Genomic DNA, 15,865 nt, shown 5'->3' with positions numbered 1-15,865 from the left:
CTCTCATCAAGGAGAAAGTTTCTATCCATTATTTCTTGTCCTGCCCTCAGATATTTTGGAAAATCAGTCAATCCCTTCTTCTCTTATTATAGCCCCTCAAATGTTGGAAGACTGCTATCCTTTCACCCCTAGCCCTTCTCTTTGAGAGGCTAGACAGGCCCAATTCCCTCAACTGTTCATTGTTCGGTTTAACCTCCCATCATCTTTGTTGCTTTGTAACCAACATTACACTGCTTAGGGAGGAAGCCCAGGATCTAAGAGGCCATACAGCCATCTATTTTATTATTTACATTTAAAATGATTCATTTGCTGTACAGTCATCTTCTGTATGGCACCAGGGGGCCTCCTGAAAAAGGAGAAGGATCATCAGTCAAGCCGGGTAGTGGGTAGAGTTCTCTCTTGGTTAGAAGCAGGCACCAGGGAGGCATCACTTAAGCACTCATGTTTGGTTAAGCAGCTGTGGATGCGTCATGCTGAGAAGTCCTGGGACTGGCAGGAGGGCATCGCCTTCAGCACGGCCATGCGTGATCCCAGATTCTCCTGGAGGTAGTACAAGAGGTAAAGTTCGTAGTGTTCTCCAGATTCAGGAACACGGATGCTGTGTCTCTCCTGCGGATAAATCTGTGGGAGAAAGAAAGCGAAAGAAATCTGTGGTTCCTCCAGCTGTGACTGGGTGCTTACCCATGGCCTAGCGCTTCAAGAAATTTAGACTGCTTCTTTCCACCCAGAGCTAAGGAAAGTTGAGCTGTTTGATGCCAGCCTTTAAGAAGGGGGGAAACAATGCCAGCTTTTCCGCCATAAAATGTGGTTACGTGACCGAGGAACTCTGCAAATGGCAGTAAACATGGTTGTGTTGTGTAGCAACTGAAGTGTGGTCACATAACCCCTGGGGCATCAGAAGAGTGGTCATGTGACCCTGGGGAGATGATCCTCAAGGCTGGGTTGTAAGTCCCTTGTTCCAGGTAGGTCACAACTTCAAATGGTTGTTAAGAAACCAGTGGTAAGTCAAGGACTGTCTGTTCAACACTTTTATTCATCCTAAGTTCTCATTGTAATTTCTCAGTTCCCCAAGTTTCTAAGGCTCCAGAAAGAACCGCAGGCTCCTGAAGCCAGAAAGAAAAATGTTGAAGTCAACCTGGCTTGGCTGAACTCATTTTATCAGGAGTAGAAGAACAACCTCTCTCCTGAAAGTTAACCAGGAGCTCTCCAAGGTCCTGATTCTGCCTCAGCCTGATCACTTTGTATGACCGTGGTCTCCAACCTTTCCAGCTTGGCGCACTGGCGGAAGCAGCAAAGGCACAGGGAGGGAAGGGGGATGGTTTTGCGCACGCACAGCTTTCACAAATGTAGCTTCGTGCGTGTGTGTGTGCACGTATTCACCCACCACCGCTGCGGCCCAGTTATCAATGGGCTACAACCTGGCACCGGGCCGCAGACCAGAGATTGGGGATCCCTGTTATATGATCTCCAGCCCAACCCAGACCCAATTTTAACCCTTGCATTTTAGAGCTGCACAAATTTCTCTGCTACCTGGAGGTCGTAGGGTTTTCCAGCCCTGACCAGGAAGCTCAGCAAAATACTAGTATGTGCAAAATGAACATTTTCATCCAGGAATCCATGCAGTAGCAATAATCGGTTAGGCCTGAAGAAACCAATAAACAATAGGGAAAATGTGATTAGAAATACAATCGAGTTGCTTAACTATTATATTTCCTGCAGATTTCCCCCCCCCCACATCTAGGAATGCAGTATTTTCTAAAATCACCTAATGACCCCAAGAACAAATAAAAACCAGTTAAAGTGAGCAACTGGGTTGAAAGCAAAAAAGCTAAATCCAGCAATAATGCTAGAACTGGTTTTCCCCCCAATAATGTCATTGCTCAGAGCACATATATTTGTGCATCAGCTTTAAAAACATACTCGGATTAATCATTTGTCAAAACCATCACTGGAAAAAAAAATATTATTAGAGACATGCATATTTTCTTTTTTACATAAAAACATTTTTTATTCTGTCTTTAATATCACATACACTTACTGGGAAGGGAACTTCTCTGCCTGCATGGCTACTGAGCCCAAACAATAGCCCTGCTCGTTATTGTCCGGGTGTCCCATGTAACGCTCTGTGTAGCCCGTGTCGTAGAAAAGCCACAACGTGACTGGAGCACCAGCAACTGCAACCTGAACAAAATAAATAAATCAAGTTGACTGTAAGCATTTGGAAAAATTGTCTCAAACAGATTGAAGCCTAATTGCAAACCATAACAGGAAGAAATAATACTGTAGTCTATGCTTTATCTTATCTACTTACAAGTAATTCTCAACATACGACTGTAATTGAGCCTGTCAGGGCCTCCAAACGTGACAACTTTAAGACTTGTGGACTTCAACCCCCAGAATTCCTCAGGCAGCCACGGGAGTTGAAGTCCACAAGTCTTAAAGTTGCCACGTTTGGAGGCCCCTGGTCTAAATAACTGGATTGTTTTTAAAGAATTCCACATGGAAAAACACGCCCACAGCACATCTGCCCCAAAGAGGTGAATGGGCCGTGGCAGGTGAACCAACCTTAAAGATTTCTGGCTTCTGCAGCAGTGCCATGAGGGAAAGAAATCCACCATAGGACCATCCATGAATGCCAACCCGGTCTAAATCGATGAACTCGTATTGGGAAGCCAAATACTGCAAGGCTTCCACTTGGTCGCCAATTTCAATTTGTCCCTGTGGGAAGAAAAAAAAAATGCATGGAGGAAACATATCAGTGTTTAAATACAGAATAGCAGAATTAGAAGGGACCTTGGAGGTCTTCTAGTCCAACTCCCTTGCTCAAGCAGGAGGCCCTATACCAGGGGTAGGCCACCTTGGCTCTTTTATGACTCGTTGACTTCAACTCCCAGAATTCCTGAGCCAGCCATGCTGAGGGGAAAGGGAGAGATTTCCAAATTGAGCTATGCTGGCTCAGGAATTCTGGGAGTTGAAGTCCACGAGTCAAAAAAGAGCCAAGGTTGCCAACCCCTGCCCTATACCATTCCAGACGAGTGGCTGTCCAGTCTCTTCTTAAAAGCCTCCAGTGATGGAGCACCCACAACTCCTGGAGGCAGGTTGATCGTTCTCACTGTCAGGAAGTTTCTCCTTAGTTCTAGGTTGGATCTCTCTTTGATAACTTTCCATCCAAAACTTCTTGTCTGGCTTTCAGGATGAGGCCTGTGTCCTTATTCAAGTAATGAAAGGACACTGAACTCAGAGCTCCTTCCTTCACATGCCCATCAAAAAAGAAGAACTCAAAACCTTCACTCTGGCTTGTATGTTTATTCACTGTTAATGTTTACCATCACTTTTGAGGACTCTGCTCTCCCAAAACTGAGAATGAGGACAGAGAACAATCAAAGAGGACTTCAACGCAAAGAATTCCTCAGCCAGCAAGTCAATGATGCCAAGCGTGGTCCAGAGGATACCCAGAATTACAAAAAAAAAAAAACATCTCAAAAGGCCACTGGTTCCTTTCAGCATTTGCTAGCTCCATTCATGGGGCACTCAAAGCTACTTTTTTCAGGAGGTAACTGGACTTTCTTGTTTTTCTTTGAGGACGTTTCGCTTCTCATCCAAGCAGCTTTTTCAGCTCTGACTGAAAGGTGCGGAATGGAAGGATTTATACTCCTTGCAGACAGCTGATCATTGAAGCCACAGGTTTACCTGTGTCCTCAAGGGTCTCCTGAACAGTGCAGATGTGTGTGGAGCCTTCTTGGCTGCAGGATGTTTTTCTGCCCTGTGTCCCTTCACTGTTGAAGACAGGCGCAGGCTGTTGGGGGTGCGTCTGTGTTGTTTGCATCGCAAACTGAAGCACAAACGGTTCCCGGAGTCTGCAATGTTTTCTGGAAATCCTTTCATCCTCCCTCACCCTTCGAAGGGTGTTCATCCCAAAGTGCATGGCTAAACATTTTAAGTATAAATCCTTCCCTTCCCCACCATCCGGTCAGAGCTGAAGAAGCTTTTTGGATGAGAAGCGAAACGTCTTCCAAGAAAAAACAGGAAGCCCAGCTGCTTCCTGAAAAGGCACTTTTGGGACAACACTGATCCGGATGACTGAGAACCTCCACAGACATTTGTGAGACAATTTACCATCTTATATTTGAAGGCGCCTTCAAAGTTCAGGCCCCGGTGGCAGGAACCTCGGTTGTCCAGCACCACCACCACGTAGCCCAGAGAAGCCAGCGTGTTCAGTCGGAAATATTTGACTCCTTTAAAGCGGTTGTTTACAAGCTGCACCTGGAAGGATGCATTAAAAGCATCATCATCGTTGTTGATATTGTTTTTTAATCGTCAAGGAACAATAAAGGACAGAGAACAAACAAAAAGAATCACATATTTGACTGGTGTTCTTTGGAAATTCATATTCCAGCCAAGAACCTAGGAAATATCCAAATATTCATGTAAATTATGCTATATGTTGAGTAAATCCACAGTTCAGGTCCAAATAGAGGTATAATACAGGGTTTTCTTTTATAACCAAGACTCACCTGGGGGCCCCCATAGATGAAAAGCACCGTGGGGTATTTCTTCCCAGGTTGTAAATCATGGGGCTTATACATCATCCCATAAAGCACAAATCCCGAGGAACTGTCAAAAGAGAAGATCTCTGGGGGGACGTAATCTGGGAGAGATCCTGCAGGAAGCAAAGAAGGCATTGTGAAGCAGAGAAACGGAAGAGAGAGCCTGGCGTCGTCTTTGACCAGCTTTCTTTCAAAAGGCTGAATTTGCCTGGAAGTGGGGGGAAGTGGGGTCCCTGAATTAGAAGGTCTCAATGACCATTTCTGCAGCCTCAGGAGACCCCAAAATGTTTTTACTAAAAAGAAAGCTTCCTTCCTTCCTTCCTTCCTTCCTTCCTTCCTTCCTTCCTTCCTTCCTTCCACCCCTTTCCTCTCCTCCTTCCCCTTCCCTTTCCAATTCAAACACTCAGTTTCCCTCAAAAGAAGCAAGACATTTCTGTCTTCTGGCACAAAACAAATTTTAACAATCTTCCTTCCTTTTTCCTTCCTTCCTCCCATCCTTTCCTCCCTCCAGGTTCCCCACATAAAACTAGAATGCCCCTGAGCATCGCAAGCCCCACTGCACCCTGAACACCCCCCTCCAAGAGAAATCCCCTACCTGAGGAATGCAAAATGGTGGCCCAGAATTCCTTGGACCTGTGAGCAATCCCCTTTTCCAGGCCAGTCAGCTTGTAGAGGGAGACCTGGTGGGGGCTTTTCTGATTACTAAATTTACATATAACCATTTCACAGTCCTGAAAAAAAAAAAAAAAAAAAAAAAAGAGAGAGAGAGAGAGAGAGAGAGAGAGAGAGAGAGAGATCCATGTTGGCTTGAATTCCACTTCCTTCTTCGGTTTCCCTCAAGAATAAGGTCAACTCTACTAGAGCTGGGCTGCCATTTCTTCACGATTGAGCAAATCTCAACTCAATATAACCTAGTTCAGTGTTTTTCAGCCTTGGCAACTGGAAGCTATGCTGGCTGGGGAATTTTGGTGCACATTTTCCAGTTGCCACTGGCCTGGATATCCTGAAACTGCCACTGGCTTCAAATGTAGAAAATTTCAGCCCCCAACACAAATGGAGCAGCTGCCAAATTGGAGAAGGTTGTTCAAGGCCGGATCGAACTTCCTGCAAAACTGTCCATTTTCTTTCTTTGGACTACCTGAACCCACTTGATGGTCAGGAGAGGACCTTCTCAAGAAGATGACCAGGTTCCCTTATAAACTGGCCCTTTTCGTGAAGGCATCATAGATTAAGATTAATACCTGACTAACATAGCAAGCATGTGAGAAACCATGTTCGGTCAGTCGCTTAATCTCTCCAGGGTTCTTGTAGCTAACAACGTATAAGTGGTGTTCCAAGGGAGAATCTTTTGTACCTTCAAAATATACCAGTTTGTTAACTTCGTCCACCCGGATCTGATTAAAAAAACAAAAGCACAAAATAAGAAGTGGCCCACATTTGTACCATCAGGAATAGCCGAGCAGCATTTCCGTTTTAGCTTTACTGCCTGACAAGGAAGTTAATGCAGAATTACCTAGTGCAGGGGTAGGCAACCTTGGCTCTTTTATGACTCATGGACTTCAACTCCCAGAATTCCTGCGTCAGCCCTCCCTTGGTTGCCATTGAACCTTACCTAGCTCTAAGCAGAGGCTGTTAGTTGAGAACAGCCTAGGCTTTTAGCAATAAATCAGTTAAATGGCTCCACCTTCAGAAAAGAGGCAGGCCTCCACATGGGAAGCAAAGAAGGGTATTGCTGTTATACAGGAAGTCCTCCCTTAATGACCACTATTGAGCCTGGAATTTGGGATTTGGGCCTGGCAAAACCAGACGTTTTATGATCTAGCAGCCACGTGGCTATGGGATATGTTAAGATACCACAATAATTTTGTGCAAATGTTGAAGGGTTTAAAAGTCCGATTGAAGGTTACCAATTCAAGAAAAGGGAGACCAAGCAGCTTACATTTGAACCGTGTCGGCCAAGAACTTCCCATTCCCCACTGGTGATGGGCAGCTCTTCTTTGACATGACATAGGAAGTCACCTACAAGGAGATGAAGGTTAAGGGAGTCCACAGGTGCCCTTCCTCACCTCATCCGAACAACATCCTTTCTGCACACAGAAGAGGCATGCACAAAATTGGAAAAGCGTGCAAGTCTCTTCTTATGCCAATAAAAGATTTGGCAGTTAGAACAGGGCATCTGAGGGGAATTGCTCCATCTTCAGAAAAGAGACAGGCCTCCACTTCACACCCTGTATAGTCTTGCTACAGGTAGTCCTCAATTAACAACCACAATCAAGCCCAGAATTTTGGTTGTTATTGCAGCTGTCAAGCGGGTCACTCTGTGACCTGACACACTTTGAACAACCAGTAAACAGGTGGTTATAAATTGAGGGCTCCCTATAATGAATTTTGAGGCCTTCGACATGCATGTCTAACTTCTTCCATTTCTTAAGACACAAGAAGCAAAACCAGAGGTTACTTGGAGCTGGAAGTCCCCCCGAAGACCGTTTGTATTTGCTCTCTTTTAAAAGGGTGGAGATTTTGTACAGATGTCGGAATCCTGTTTTGCACTCGGAGGCAAAGATGAATTCTATGACATCCTCGTGAGTTTGGGGGAAAATATGGAAGATGTCATGGATCTGTGGAAATAAGGAAGAATGGCAAGTCAAAACAAAGACTAGGAAAACGAGGACGCTTAATTCAAAAATGATCATCTCCTTTGATTCACAGGTGATTGGCTTTCATCCCTAAAGTGGGACTAGAACTCACAATTTCCGAATTTCTAGCCTGGTATTTTTACCACTAGTGAAAAGTAGCTCTCTGCATGACTAGTCTAACCATGTAGACTTTCAATTTCTATCCATACCACATTCAGCTCCTAGACTCTGCCTAAGCTAACCAATTCTTCCTGTTGATTGAAAAGCTTTCTTGTCAAACTTCATTAGATGATTTTCTCCTCTATCTCTCTGGACGTATACTCCATCCCAACAATTCCATCCGAAGCTAGAGAACTTTAGCAGGCCTACCCTGAAGGAATACATCCTTACATTTATCCAGATGTCTGTTGTTTCTTCGTAAATGACCAAAGGGGTAATGGAGTCAGGCACAGCATCCATTAATTTCTGTCTCTCCATGGCGTCCTCTTCCATGGGGATAAATAAGGCTGGGGGAAGCAAGGCAATCTGCAGCCGGGTTTGAGAACGGTCCAGCAGGATGGCCCAGGCGCTAGCAGAAAGGAATGGGAATCAGAAACCTGATGGTGCCACCATCATGCAATATTACTTGATGTTTTATCTCCTGGATCTGAACGGATGGACAAGGAAAATCCTGAAGCTATGGGGCCTCCATGACTGGAGGTGTATTCAAGAAAAGATTGGACAGCCTGGGATGGTTTGAGGGTTCTCGCATTGGGTGTAGGGGTGGACTAGAAGATCTCTAGGCTCCCTTCCAACCCAAGAATGCTCTGAAACACCAGGGCTCAGAACAGCCCAGTCCAAACCTGAGCAAATGGAAGAATTATAAAATACATACTATTTTCCCTCCCGTGTCCATCCTGCTCTGGCGATATATTCTACTGCATCGAATAAGATTTCAAAGGGCTGGACCAGTTCTTTGTCAACAACATCCAAAATCTTCAGGGAAGAGGTAAAAATGCCCATTAGAAAAACTACTACTATATTTCTCCAAAATATATTAAGAGGCATGGAATGCCAAATGAAAGACAAATTCTGGATAATAATATACTTGGTCCTAACGTCTTTCCAGGAACCTTCACAGGTTTCATACGGTTCTTAACTTCCTCCCATTATGTTATTTTGAATCTGTAGGGCAGGAATTATCTGTAACAATGCCCATAATCCCACTTTTTTGCTTTCCTCGGAGTTTCCCCAGCCATACATAGTGGCACAAGTTGCTAACTATTTTCAAACAGGAAACATAAAAAACCTTGAGTGTTTTCATCCTAAATTTGGTATAATGCTAAGAACCACTTAGAAGGGAGGGAGGGAGGGAGGGAGGGAGAAAGAGAAGAAGGGAAGGGGAGGGAAGTGAAGAGAAGAGAGAAGAGAAGAGAAAAGAAGAGAAGAGAAGGGAAATTCTTGTCTTGCCTACAGACCTTCTATAACACATGTTTCAAACTTCGCAACTTGAAGATATATGGACTGGCTGGGGAATTCTGGAAGCTGAAGTCCACATATCTTTAAGTTGCAAAGTCTGAAAAACACTTTCATAACACTTTGGCATGATTGCCTCACCCACTCTAACCAATTTTTAATCTCCAAAAACTTCTTCATCCTGTTTTTATGGACAAGCCTCTTTTTCCTCATCTATGACCTGACCAAGTGGCTGGGCATGCTTTTCAAATTAAGCTATAACTTGTCATGTCCCATAGCATCACATTATTAAGTCCTAGTTTGTAATCACCATTCATTACTCTATAAGCCAGAATGGCTTGTCTGTGCTACGTCATCAGCCCCAAAGCCAAATCAACCACTTTGTGGCTTTGTGCAATGTGGAACCAAACTATGGTTTATAGCAAGGTGCTTTGTGACTCAGGACACTAGAGTGGATTCAACGCACCATAGTTCAAACAATACAAGTTCATACAACATCACACTATAAATATTTATTTGAGAAAAAAAAAACAGAGTAGGCTTACTCTGCCATCCGAACCAACGGTTATTTCAGATAACTTGAAAGTGACTTTGGGATTTGCAGTGCCTATAAGAGAAAAAAAAAAAACATTATGAGTTACAGAGGAATTAAAACAGGGGTCTTCAAACTTGGCCCTTTTATGACTTGTGGACTTCAACTCCCAGAATTCTCCAGCCAGCACACCTCTTGAAGTGGCTGAGGTTGAGAAACACTGGGCCCTTCCTGGAATGTCCCACCAGGTTCTCTCACCTGTCTTGGGATACCGAAAAGAATCCGTCCTTCTGGTTTCCAGCATGGGGGATGTGACATGAATAATTTCCACCTCTGACTCATCGTTTTCTTCATACAGAATTCTAAGGATTTTTCCTCCGTCAGCAACTACCAAGAAGGAGACGCAAAGAAAGGCCAATGTATTTGACTTCTCCCCAACAGCTTCTGTCTGATGGTTCGCCTTCCAAGAGACAACCAACATGATGATGAAGTGTTGTATTTTATGATTTATGATGAATGTATTTTTATGTTGTTTATGGTCCGGTTTGATCACTATTACTGGTTTGTACACTGAGAGCTTATGCACCTGAGACAAATCCCTTGTGTGTCCCAACCACACTTGGCCAATAAAGAATTCTACTTTTAGTAAAGCGTGTTTTTACGAAACGTGAGTTCAAGCTTCTTTTTGTTCTAGAGGCCAAGGTGGGATGACTGGCATCAGGGAAATTAAGTCAACTTCTTGAGCTGCACACCTTGGTCACTTACTTGGCTCAGCTGCTGGGCACCACCAGTAGCCCGTGTATCTGTCAAACTCCTCCTGCAGCACAAAGGTAGCAACTCCAGCAGACTTGGGATCCTCCTCAATGCTGGCAAGTTCTGTGCAGGCAACATATGAGGCAAAAGAAAGGAGATAAACAACTGTTGCAATCTGCAAAATGTCCAGGATGCTGCCCAGAATTGCTAAGATCCAATGGCTGCACCCCCTGCGGTCATGTGATTCCCATGTTGGGTATTGGCAACTGGACAGCATTTATAGCCATTTGCAGTGTCAAACGGTTGTGTTTTACAAGCATTTTGCTGAAAAACCAGGATTTATGACCGCTGCAAAAACGGTCATAAAATCTGATTGGTCATCTGGATCACCCAATTTATGACCACCCTGACTTATGACCGTGATGCGCAGGCTCCACTACTATTGTAAGTCGACAACCTCTAATTGAGTTTAAACTTTAAGTAATATGCCATATACTGGTAATCCAAAGGCACCACACAGGAGAGCTCAAGCTGGAAACTCCCCAATAAATATTCAGACGAGGAGGGCTTCGTTTGGAAAACCCAATCATGATTTAAAACTAAAAGGAAACCTAATCAGAACAAGAAAATAAGCCATGGTTTGATCAAAAATCGGTTACCATTAATAGTTCTATAGATAACTGGCTTTGAGGGGAAAGGTTGGATCATCCACCATGCTAATCCAAAATATCATTCATTTTTCCAACCCAATCAGTTCTACTTTATTTAATAAACCATCATTCAACAAACCATGGATTAGCCAGCATCACCTTTATGTACAAAGGTTAACCTCCACTCTTCTTTGGTTGCCAGATTGGAGATCCAGATATCGTTGCTATGAATAAAGGCAATCCAGTTGGGGTCTGCTGGGCAGATTTTCGGATCCATCCGAATATTAGGGCAACCGGTCTCAACCAGATTGGGCTGCAAAGGCTGTTGCTGTAATGATAAAAGAACACGGAAAGGGCTCTTTGGAACTATGTACTTGCTCCTCCTGGATCGCTGTGTGAAATAAAGAGCAGCTCAAGATGAGACGTTGAACAGGATGGGCCAGCGCCTGATACCTCCAGAAGACTGGAGAACATAAACCTACATATAAAAACAAAGCCCCCTTCATGTGGACTTCAAGACAACTTGTAAAAATCTTCAGTTAAAACAGAAACAAGAACAAAACAAAAACATTTCATGTTTATCGTCTTTGTTGCTCTTCTCTGCACTCTTTGTAAAGTCTCAACGTCTTTTTTACATCGTGGTGAGCAAAGCTGGATTCCAAGTATCCAAGTGTGGCCTTACCAAGGCATTGTAAAGTGGTATTAAATTATTTTGCCCAATGCTATGAGCAAGGAACGACAATCTGCCAGAACCACTCACCGTAAACCCATTCGGGCCACCATCTTTGACGTGGTAGATCCCACTGCCGGCTTGGAATAAAAATGTGCCACTTTCTCGGTGATAATCATAGGAAGCGATCCCAATGGTACCGATGCGTTTCCTCTCCCGCAGCAACTCCTCCTCTCGTGAGTACATCCCATAATCCGGGCTGGCCTGACATGAGAGGACAGGGTGAGAAGAATATGCGGGAAAACAAAACTGTTTATTACAGACAGTCCTTGATTTACAACCATCCGTTTAGTGACCATTTGAAATTAGAATGGCACTGAAAAAAAAGTGACTTATGATGGTTGTTCACACTTACGATCGTTGCAGCATCCGTATCACGTGATCAAAATTCAGACACTTGGCAATTGGCTCATATTTATGATGACTGCAGTGTCCTTACTTAACAAATGTCTTACTTAGCAACATAAATGTTGGGCTTAATTGTAGTTGTAAGTCAAGGACTACCTGCATTGGCTATAACAAGAGTCTAATTATGCTGCATCTACTCCCCCGATACTCCAGTGAATTTGCTTCGGCTGCTTCTGAATGCTCTCTTGTTGCTTTGACCTTAAACCACGTTTCATCCTGTTTTGCTTGTATAATGGTTAGGTTTAAGCTCCCTTCCAATTCTGCTATTATGTTAAGCTTCTTCCTGGTATCGAAGCTGATATCAAAACCTTTGAACAACTCAGACAAAACGCTACTGATTAAAGTTAAACACAGCCAAGGAGAAAGTGCTTTGCATGTTTAATAAGTAAGAAAGTAGCCAGCAATAAGAACCTGTTAGCGCTACTAAGATATCTAGCACAAATCTTGGACAATGCTTCCAACTGATCACTGCAGCTTGAGAGGCAACCGGAAGGGAGGAGAGGTCAAAAAAGTCAAGATGGTGGCTGCAATCCTGTGACTGAAGCCCTGCGTTGCAGTCACCATCTTGACTTTTTTGACCCCTGACCTCTGTACCGGTGATTCAGATGGGCGTTGTACCCCACTTTTAGGACGGGGAAAAACAGGAGGGATGAAAGAGGGAAGAAATAACCAAATGACGTACCTGAAAAAGGTCTAAAAGAGGCTTCCAAGAAAGCCTAAGAATGGCGGCCTTGTTTACGGTTTTGGGGATTTCGGAATAAAATAGGGTGTTTTCCCTGTTTTCACCGGACATGGCTAATTAATAAGAAAGAAAGGGGAAAAAAATACTGAATTTTTCTTCTTTGCTACCAGAGTCCCAAGCCAAAATTGTCATATGGACTTCAAAACCAGCAAATGCCAGTTGATTTATAAATGCATTTATTTGCTAGTGGTTACATCCCATGCAGACCCAGAGACCTATCCAGACCCAGAACAGCCAAATAAAAATTCCTAATATCACAAGAGTTTTGAAGTATTTATAGCAGGACTACTAGATTATGCAACAGCTTTTTGTTCCTTACGCAATCCGTCTTGTAAATTCACAGGATTCATTTTTCTCTCTCGCCATGTATATGTATACATCCGAACTAGACTGTGTTGTTTCTCTGTGTTATATATGTGTGTATGTGGGTATATGCGTAACCTTTTGTCATGTTTATGTAGTGTATATTAGAGGTGGTTACCCTTTGAGAGCTGAATGCAACAAAATTTCATTTTAATGTATTAGTGTACATTTAAAGTGACAATAAAGTTTTTATTCTACTCTACCCTACCCTACTGTATTCTGTTCAGTTCTATTCTGTTCTTTTCTGTTCTACTCTATTGAGTCATCATAAGAGAAACAGAACAGCTCTTAAGATAAAAAAGAACTAAACCAGATGGCCCTCAGCATTGTGGATCTGAATTTCCAATCATCTTTAGAAAGACTCAGCAAAAGGTGGATATGAGGAGCATAGAGTTGCCTTTGAAACTGCCTAGAGATGCTTTTGGCGAGATGGAGACCATAAAAGTTTGACAGATAAATAAATAAATTTGGGAGAAGGGGGGGGGGACAGCCAATTCCACAAAATGAACAGGTCCCGAAAAGGTCTGTTTCGTCAGCCTTCACATGTGAAACCTCTCTTTATTCTAGATACTGCGCTGACTTTCTTTTCAACTATTACTCCAATTTATTAAAAAAATCAAGAACACTGTGGATGATACAAAGCAGCAAAATAATTTATTATGATATAAATAACGAGGTTATCTAGGAACCTGCTCCATCCACATGCTCCAGGTCCCTTCAGTTAAACTTGTGTTTCTTGGGGTGTTTCCCCCCCAAGATTTATGTGGCCCCTACCCTGGCTCTCTTTAAGCCTCTTAAACTCTGCCCCCAAGCCAGAATGTGACTATTTCAAAAGAATGGTAACTGGACAGCCATTTATCCGGAACAGTAGGGTCTTGAGCAGGAGATTGGCCTAGAAGATCTCCAAGGTCCCTTTCAATTCTATTATTTTATGTTCTATGGTGGACCCCTTTGTCAATGATTGGTTTTTCAAATGGATGTTGGCACTCAACTCACCCAGATAGTACATCCGGTCTGAATGAGGACATTCTGGATCATTCCTCTTCACAAATGTGAAGTCGTGGGGCGCCTTGGCCATCAGGCAGCTATGATACTTCCTGGTATCTGCCAGGAGCTTCTTCAGATGACTCCATGAATGTCTCTCCACGTAATATGGCTCCAGCTTGACCGTCTCCTCGGCTGCCACCACATTTTCCTGGCACTTGGCCGTCTCAAAGATTTCCAGGGCGGGTTGCTCAGTCTTCATGGCTGATGCCATCACACATCTTGGACTCTGGAAAAGAAATTCATCAAAATCTATGCTACTAAAGAAGCCACCTCTTGCCTGTGTCCTTCCTTCAAGAACTTTCAGCTGCCTCCTTCCATTCTGACCCAGGAATCACTCAAAAAGCTGGAGAACATCTTCAGATGTTTGGAAAGCTGTCTTATGACAGGTGAGCTATTGGCCTACCAGCATCGTAGGTTCCTTTGGGACGTTCAAGGAAGGATGTCCAGTGGTGGAATTTCAACGACCACTGATCATTCTTTCTCTTATTTCTGAATTGTGCTCATGCTCCAGGCTAGCCCTCTGGAATAGAGTATTTCCACTTTTATTATTATTATGCTTGGTCAGAATCAGCCAGATGTTAGACTGGATTTGGTATTTTTGTCCACCTACTGAATCCTTCCCAAGGACCTGGGAGAGGCAGATGTTGTTTAATAATATTAAAGAAATCGTCACGTTATTATCTGTTCACAACAATGTAAATCATAGCTACCAACTCTTTAGCTGGTTGTTATTATGTTTTGTTCCACAGTCAGCCAGATGCTTAGACTGGATTTGGCATTTTTATCCACCTATCATTATTACTATTATACATAATCCTTGACTTACAACCCTGAGCCCCAAATTTCTGTTGTTAAGTGAATTTTGTCCCATTTTACGGCCTTCCTTGCCACAATTGATAAGTTAATAACACAGTTGTTAAGCGAATCTGGCTTCCCCATTGACTTTGCTTGTCAGAAGGTGGCAAACGTCGATCACACACAGCTGGCTCAGGAATTCTGGGAGTTGAAGTCCACGAGTCATAAAAGCGCCAAGGTTGCCTACCCCTGGATTGGGATAAGGTCCCATGGGGATAGAGAATGTCAGGGGTCCCGGTTGGAGCCCCCTTCCTGCTGGGGGGCAGGCGAAAGTCACGGGGGGGGGAGATCTACGATGACCTGCCTGGACGGGCAGCTTGTCCAGCCCTGGCATGTCTGCAGGCGGCGGTGCAGCCACCCAGGGGGACAACCCGGGGATCCCCCTCCCCATAAATTCCGGAGCGGCGGGGGGAGGGGGTTGCAAAGTCGGTGCGCGATCACAGAAACGAAGCGGCGGGGGGGGGTTTCCAATCGTCCCCACCCAGCCTGGCACGCGCCCATCGCCTCCCCCCCCACGGACTCTCCCAGACGGGGCGGGGGCAGAGGAGTCCCCTGCCCTGCTGCCGCGGAAGCCACTACCTCGCCCGCGGCGGCTGCTCCGGCTTCCTCCCGACCCTGCCCGGGGCTGCTGCTTCCGTTCCCCCGCCCCGCCGCCCACCCCGCCCCCGCGGGGCACGGAGGAAGGCCTGGCCGGGAGCGATGCCCGCAGCTGCAGGGCCAAGCCCCGCCTGGGCGACCGGAGGGTCCCCGCACGGAGCCCGCCCTGTTGCAGGGAGCCGTGCGGTCCGATCCCCCGGGGGTCTCCCTCTAGCCCCCTCCTGCCCGCGCCCAGCCTGGCTGCGCCCCCCGTGCCTGCCCAGAGGGACCCCCGCCCGGGCTTGATCAGCGCCCCCAGCCCGCTGCCCCCGGAGCCCCCCGCCCTGCCGGCGCCCGAGCCTAGCGTGGCTGCCCAGGGGGTGCCCTACCCGGGCTCGGCCAGCGCTGCCCCCGATGCCCCCCGGCCGCAGCGGCGCTTACTGGGCGAGAGGCGCGGCCGCCGGGGCAGGGGAGGCGCTCTCGGCGGGGCGACCGCCGGGCGGGGACCTGCCGGCCTCCCTTCCTCGCCTCCTCCGGCGCGCAGCAGCGCAGCTTCCCCGCCTTTGGCGCC

At 45.4% G+C, this 15,865-nt stretch overlaps 1 protein-coding gene across 5 annotated transcripts; it reads right to left on the bottom strand.

Moving 5' to 3' along the window:
• Positions 1-246: 246 nt before the first annotated feature.
• On the bottom strand, positions 247-15,865 carry DPP8 (dipeptidyl peptidase 8). 5 transcript variants are annotated; one of them, XM_039362181.1, is made up of 20 exons: positions 15,298-15,370; positions 13,813-14,089; positions 12,394-12,506; positions 11,334-11,507; positions 10,733-10,901; positions 9,936-10,046; positions 9,429-9,557; positions 9,184-9,245; positions 8,058-8,158; positions 7,574-7,751; positions 7,006-7,165; positions 6,487-6,566; positions 5,789-5,941; positions 5,143-5,278; positions 4,515-4,660; positions 4,117-4,263; positions 2,566-2,718; positions 2,039-2,181; positions 1,531-1,642; positions 247-621 (listed from the first exon to the last, which is right to left on the bottom strand). In XM_039362181.1, exons 2-20 carry the CDS (start codon positions 14,072-14,074, stop codon positions 469-471), a joined length of 2,682 nt encoding a protein of 893 aa, XP_039218115.1. In that variant the 5' UTR covers positions 14,075-14,089; positions 15,298-15,370; the 3' UTR covers positions 247-468. The 5 variants fall into 5 exon arrangements, with proteins under 5 accessions (XP_039218115.1, XP_039218114.1, XP_039218112.1 ...); XM_039362180.1 differs by lacking the exon at positions 15,298-15,370 and adding an exon at positions 15,736-15,865 and having other exon boundaries at positions 248-621; XM_039362178.1 differs by lacking the exon at positions 15,298-15,370 and adding an exon at positions 15,684-15,808 and having other exon boundaries at positions 248-621.

Source organism: Crotalus tigris, unplaced genomic scaffold, assembly GCF_016545835.1.
Source record: "Crotalus tigris isolate CLP2741 ecotype Arizona unplaced genomic scaffold, ASM1654583v1 scf7180000019364.2947544272:3078424, whole genome shotgun sequence".
Taxonomy (NCBI): domain Eukaryota; kingdom Metazoa; phylum Chordata; class Lepidosauria; order Squamata; family Viperidae; genus Crotalus; species Crotalus tigris.
Note: the sequence above shows the minus strand (reverse complement) of the source record. Positions and strands in the feature narration are given on the sequence as shown.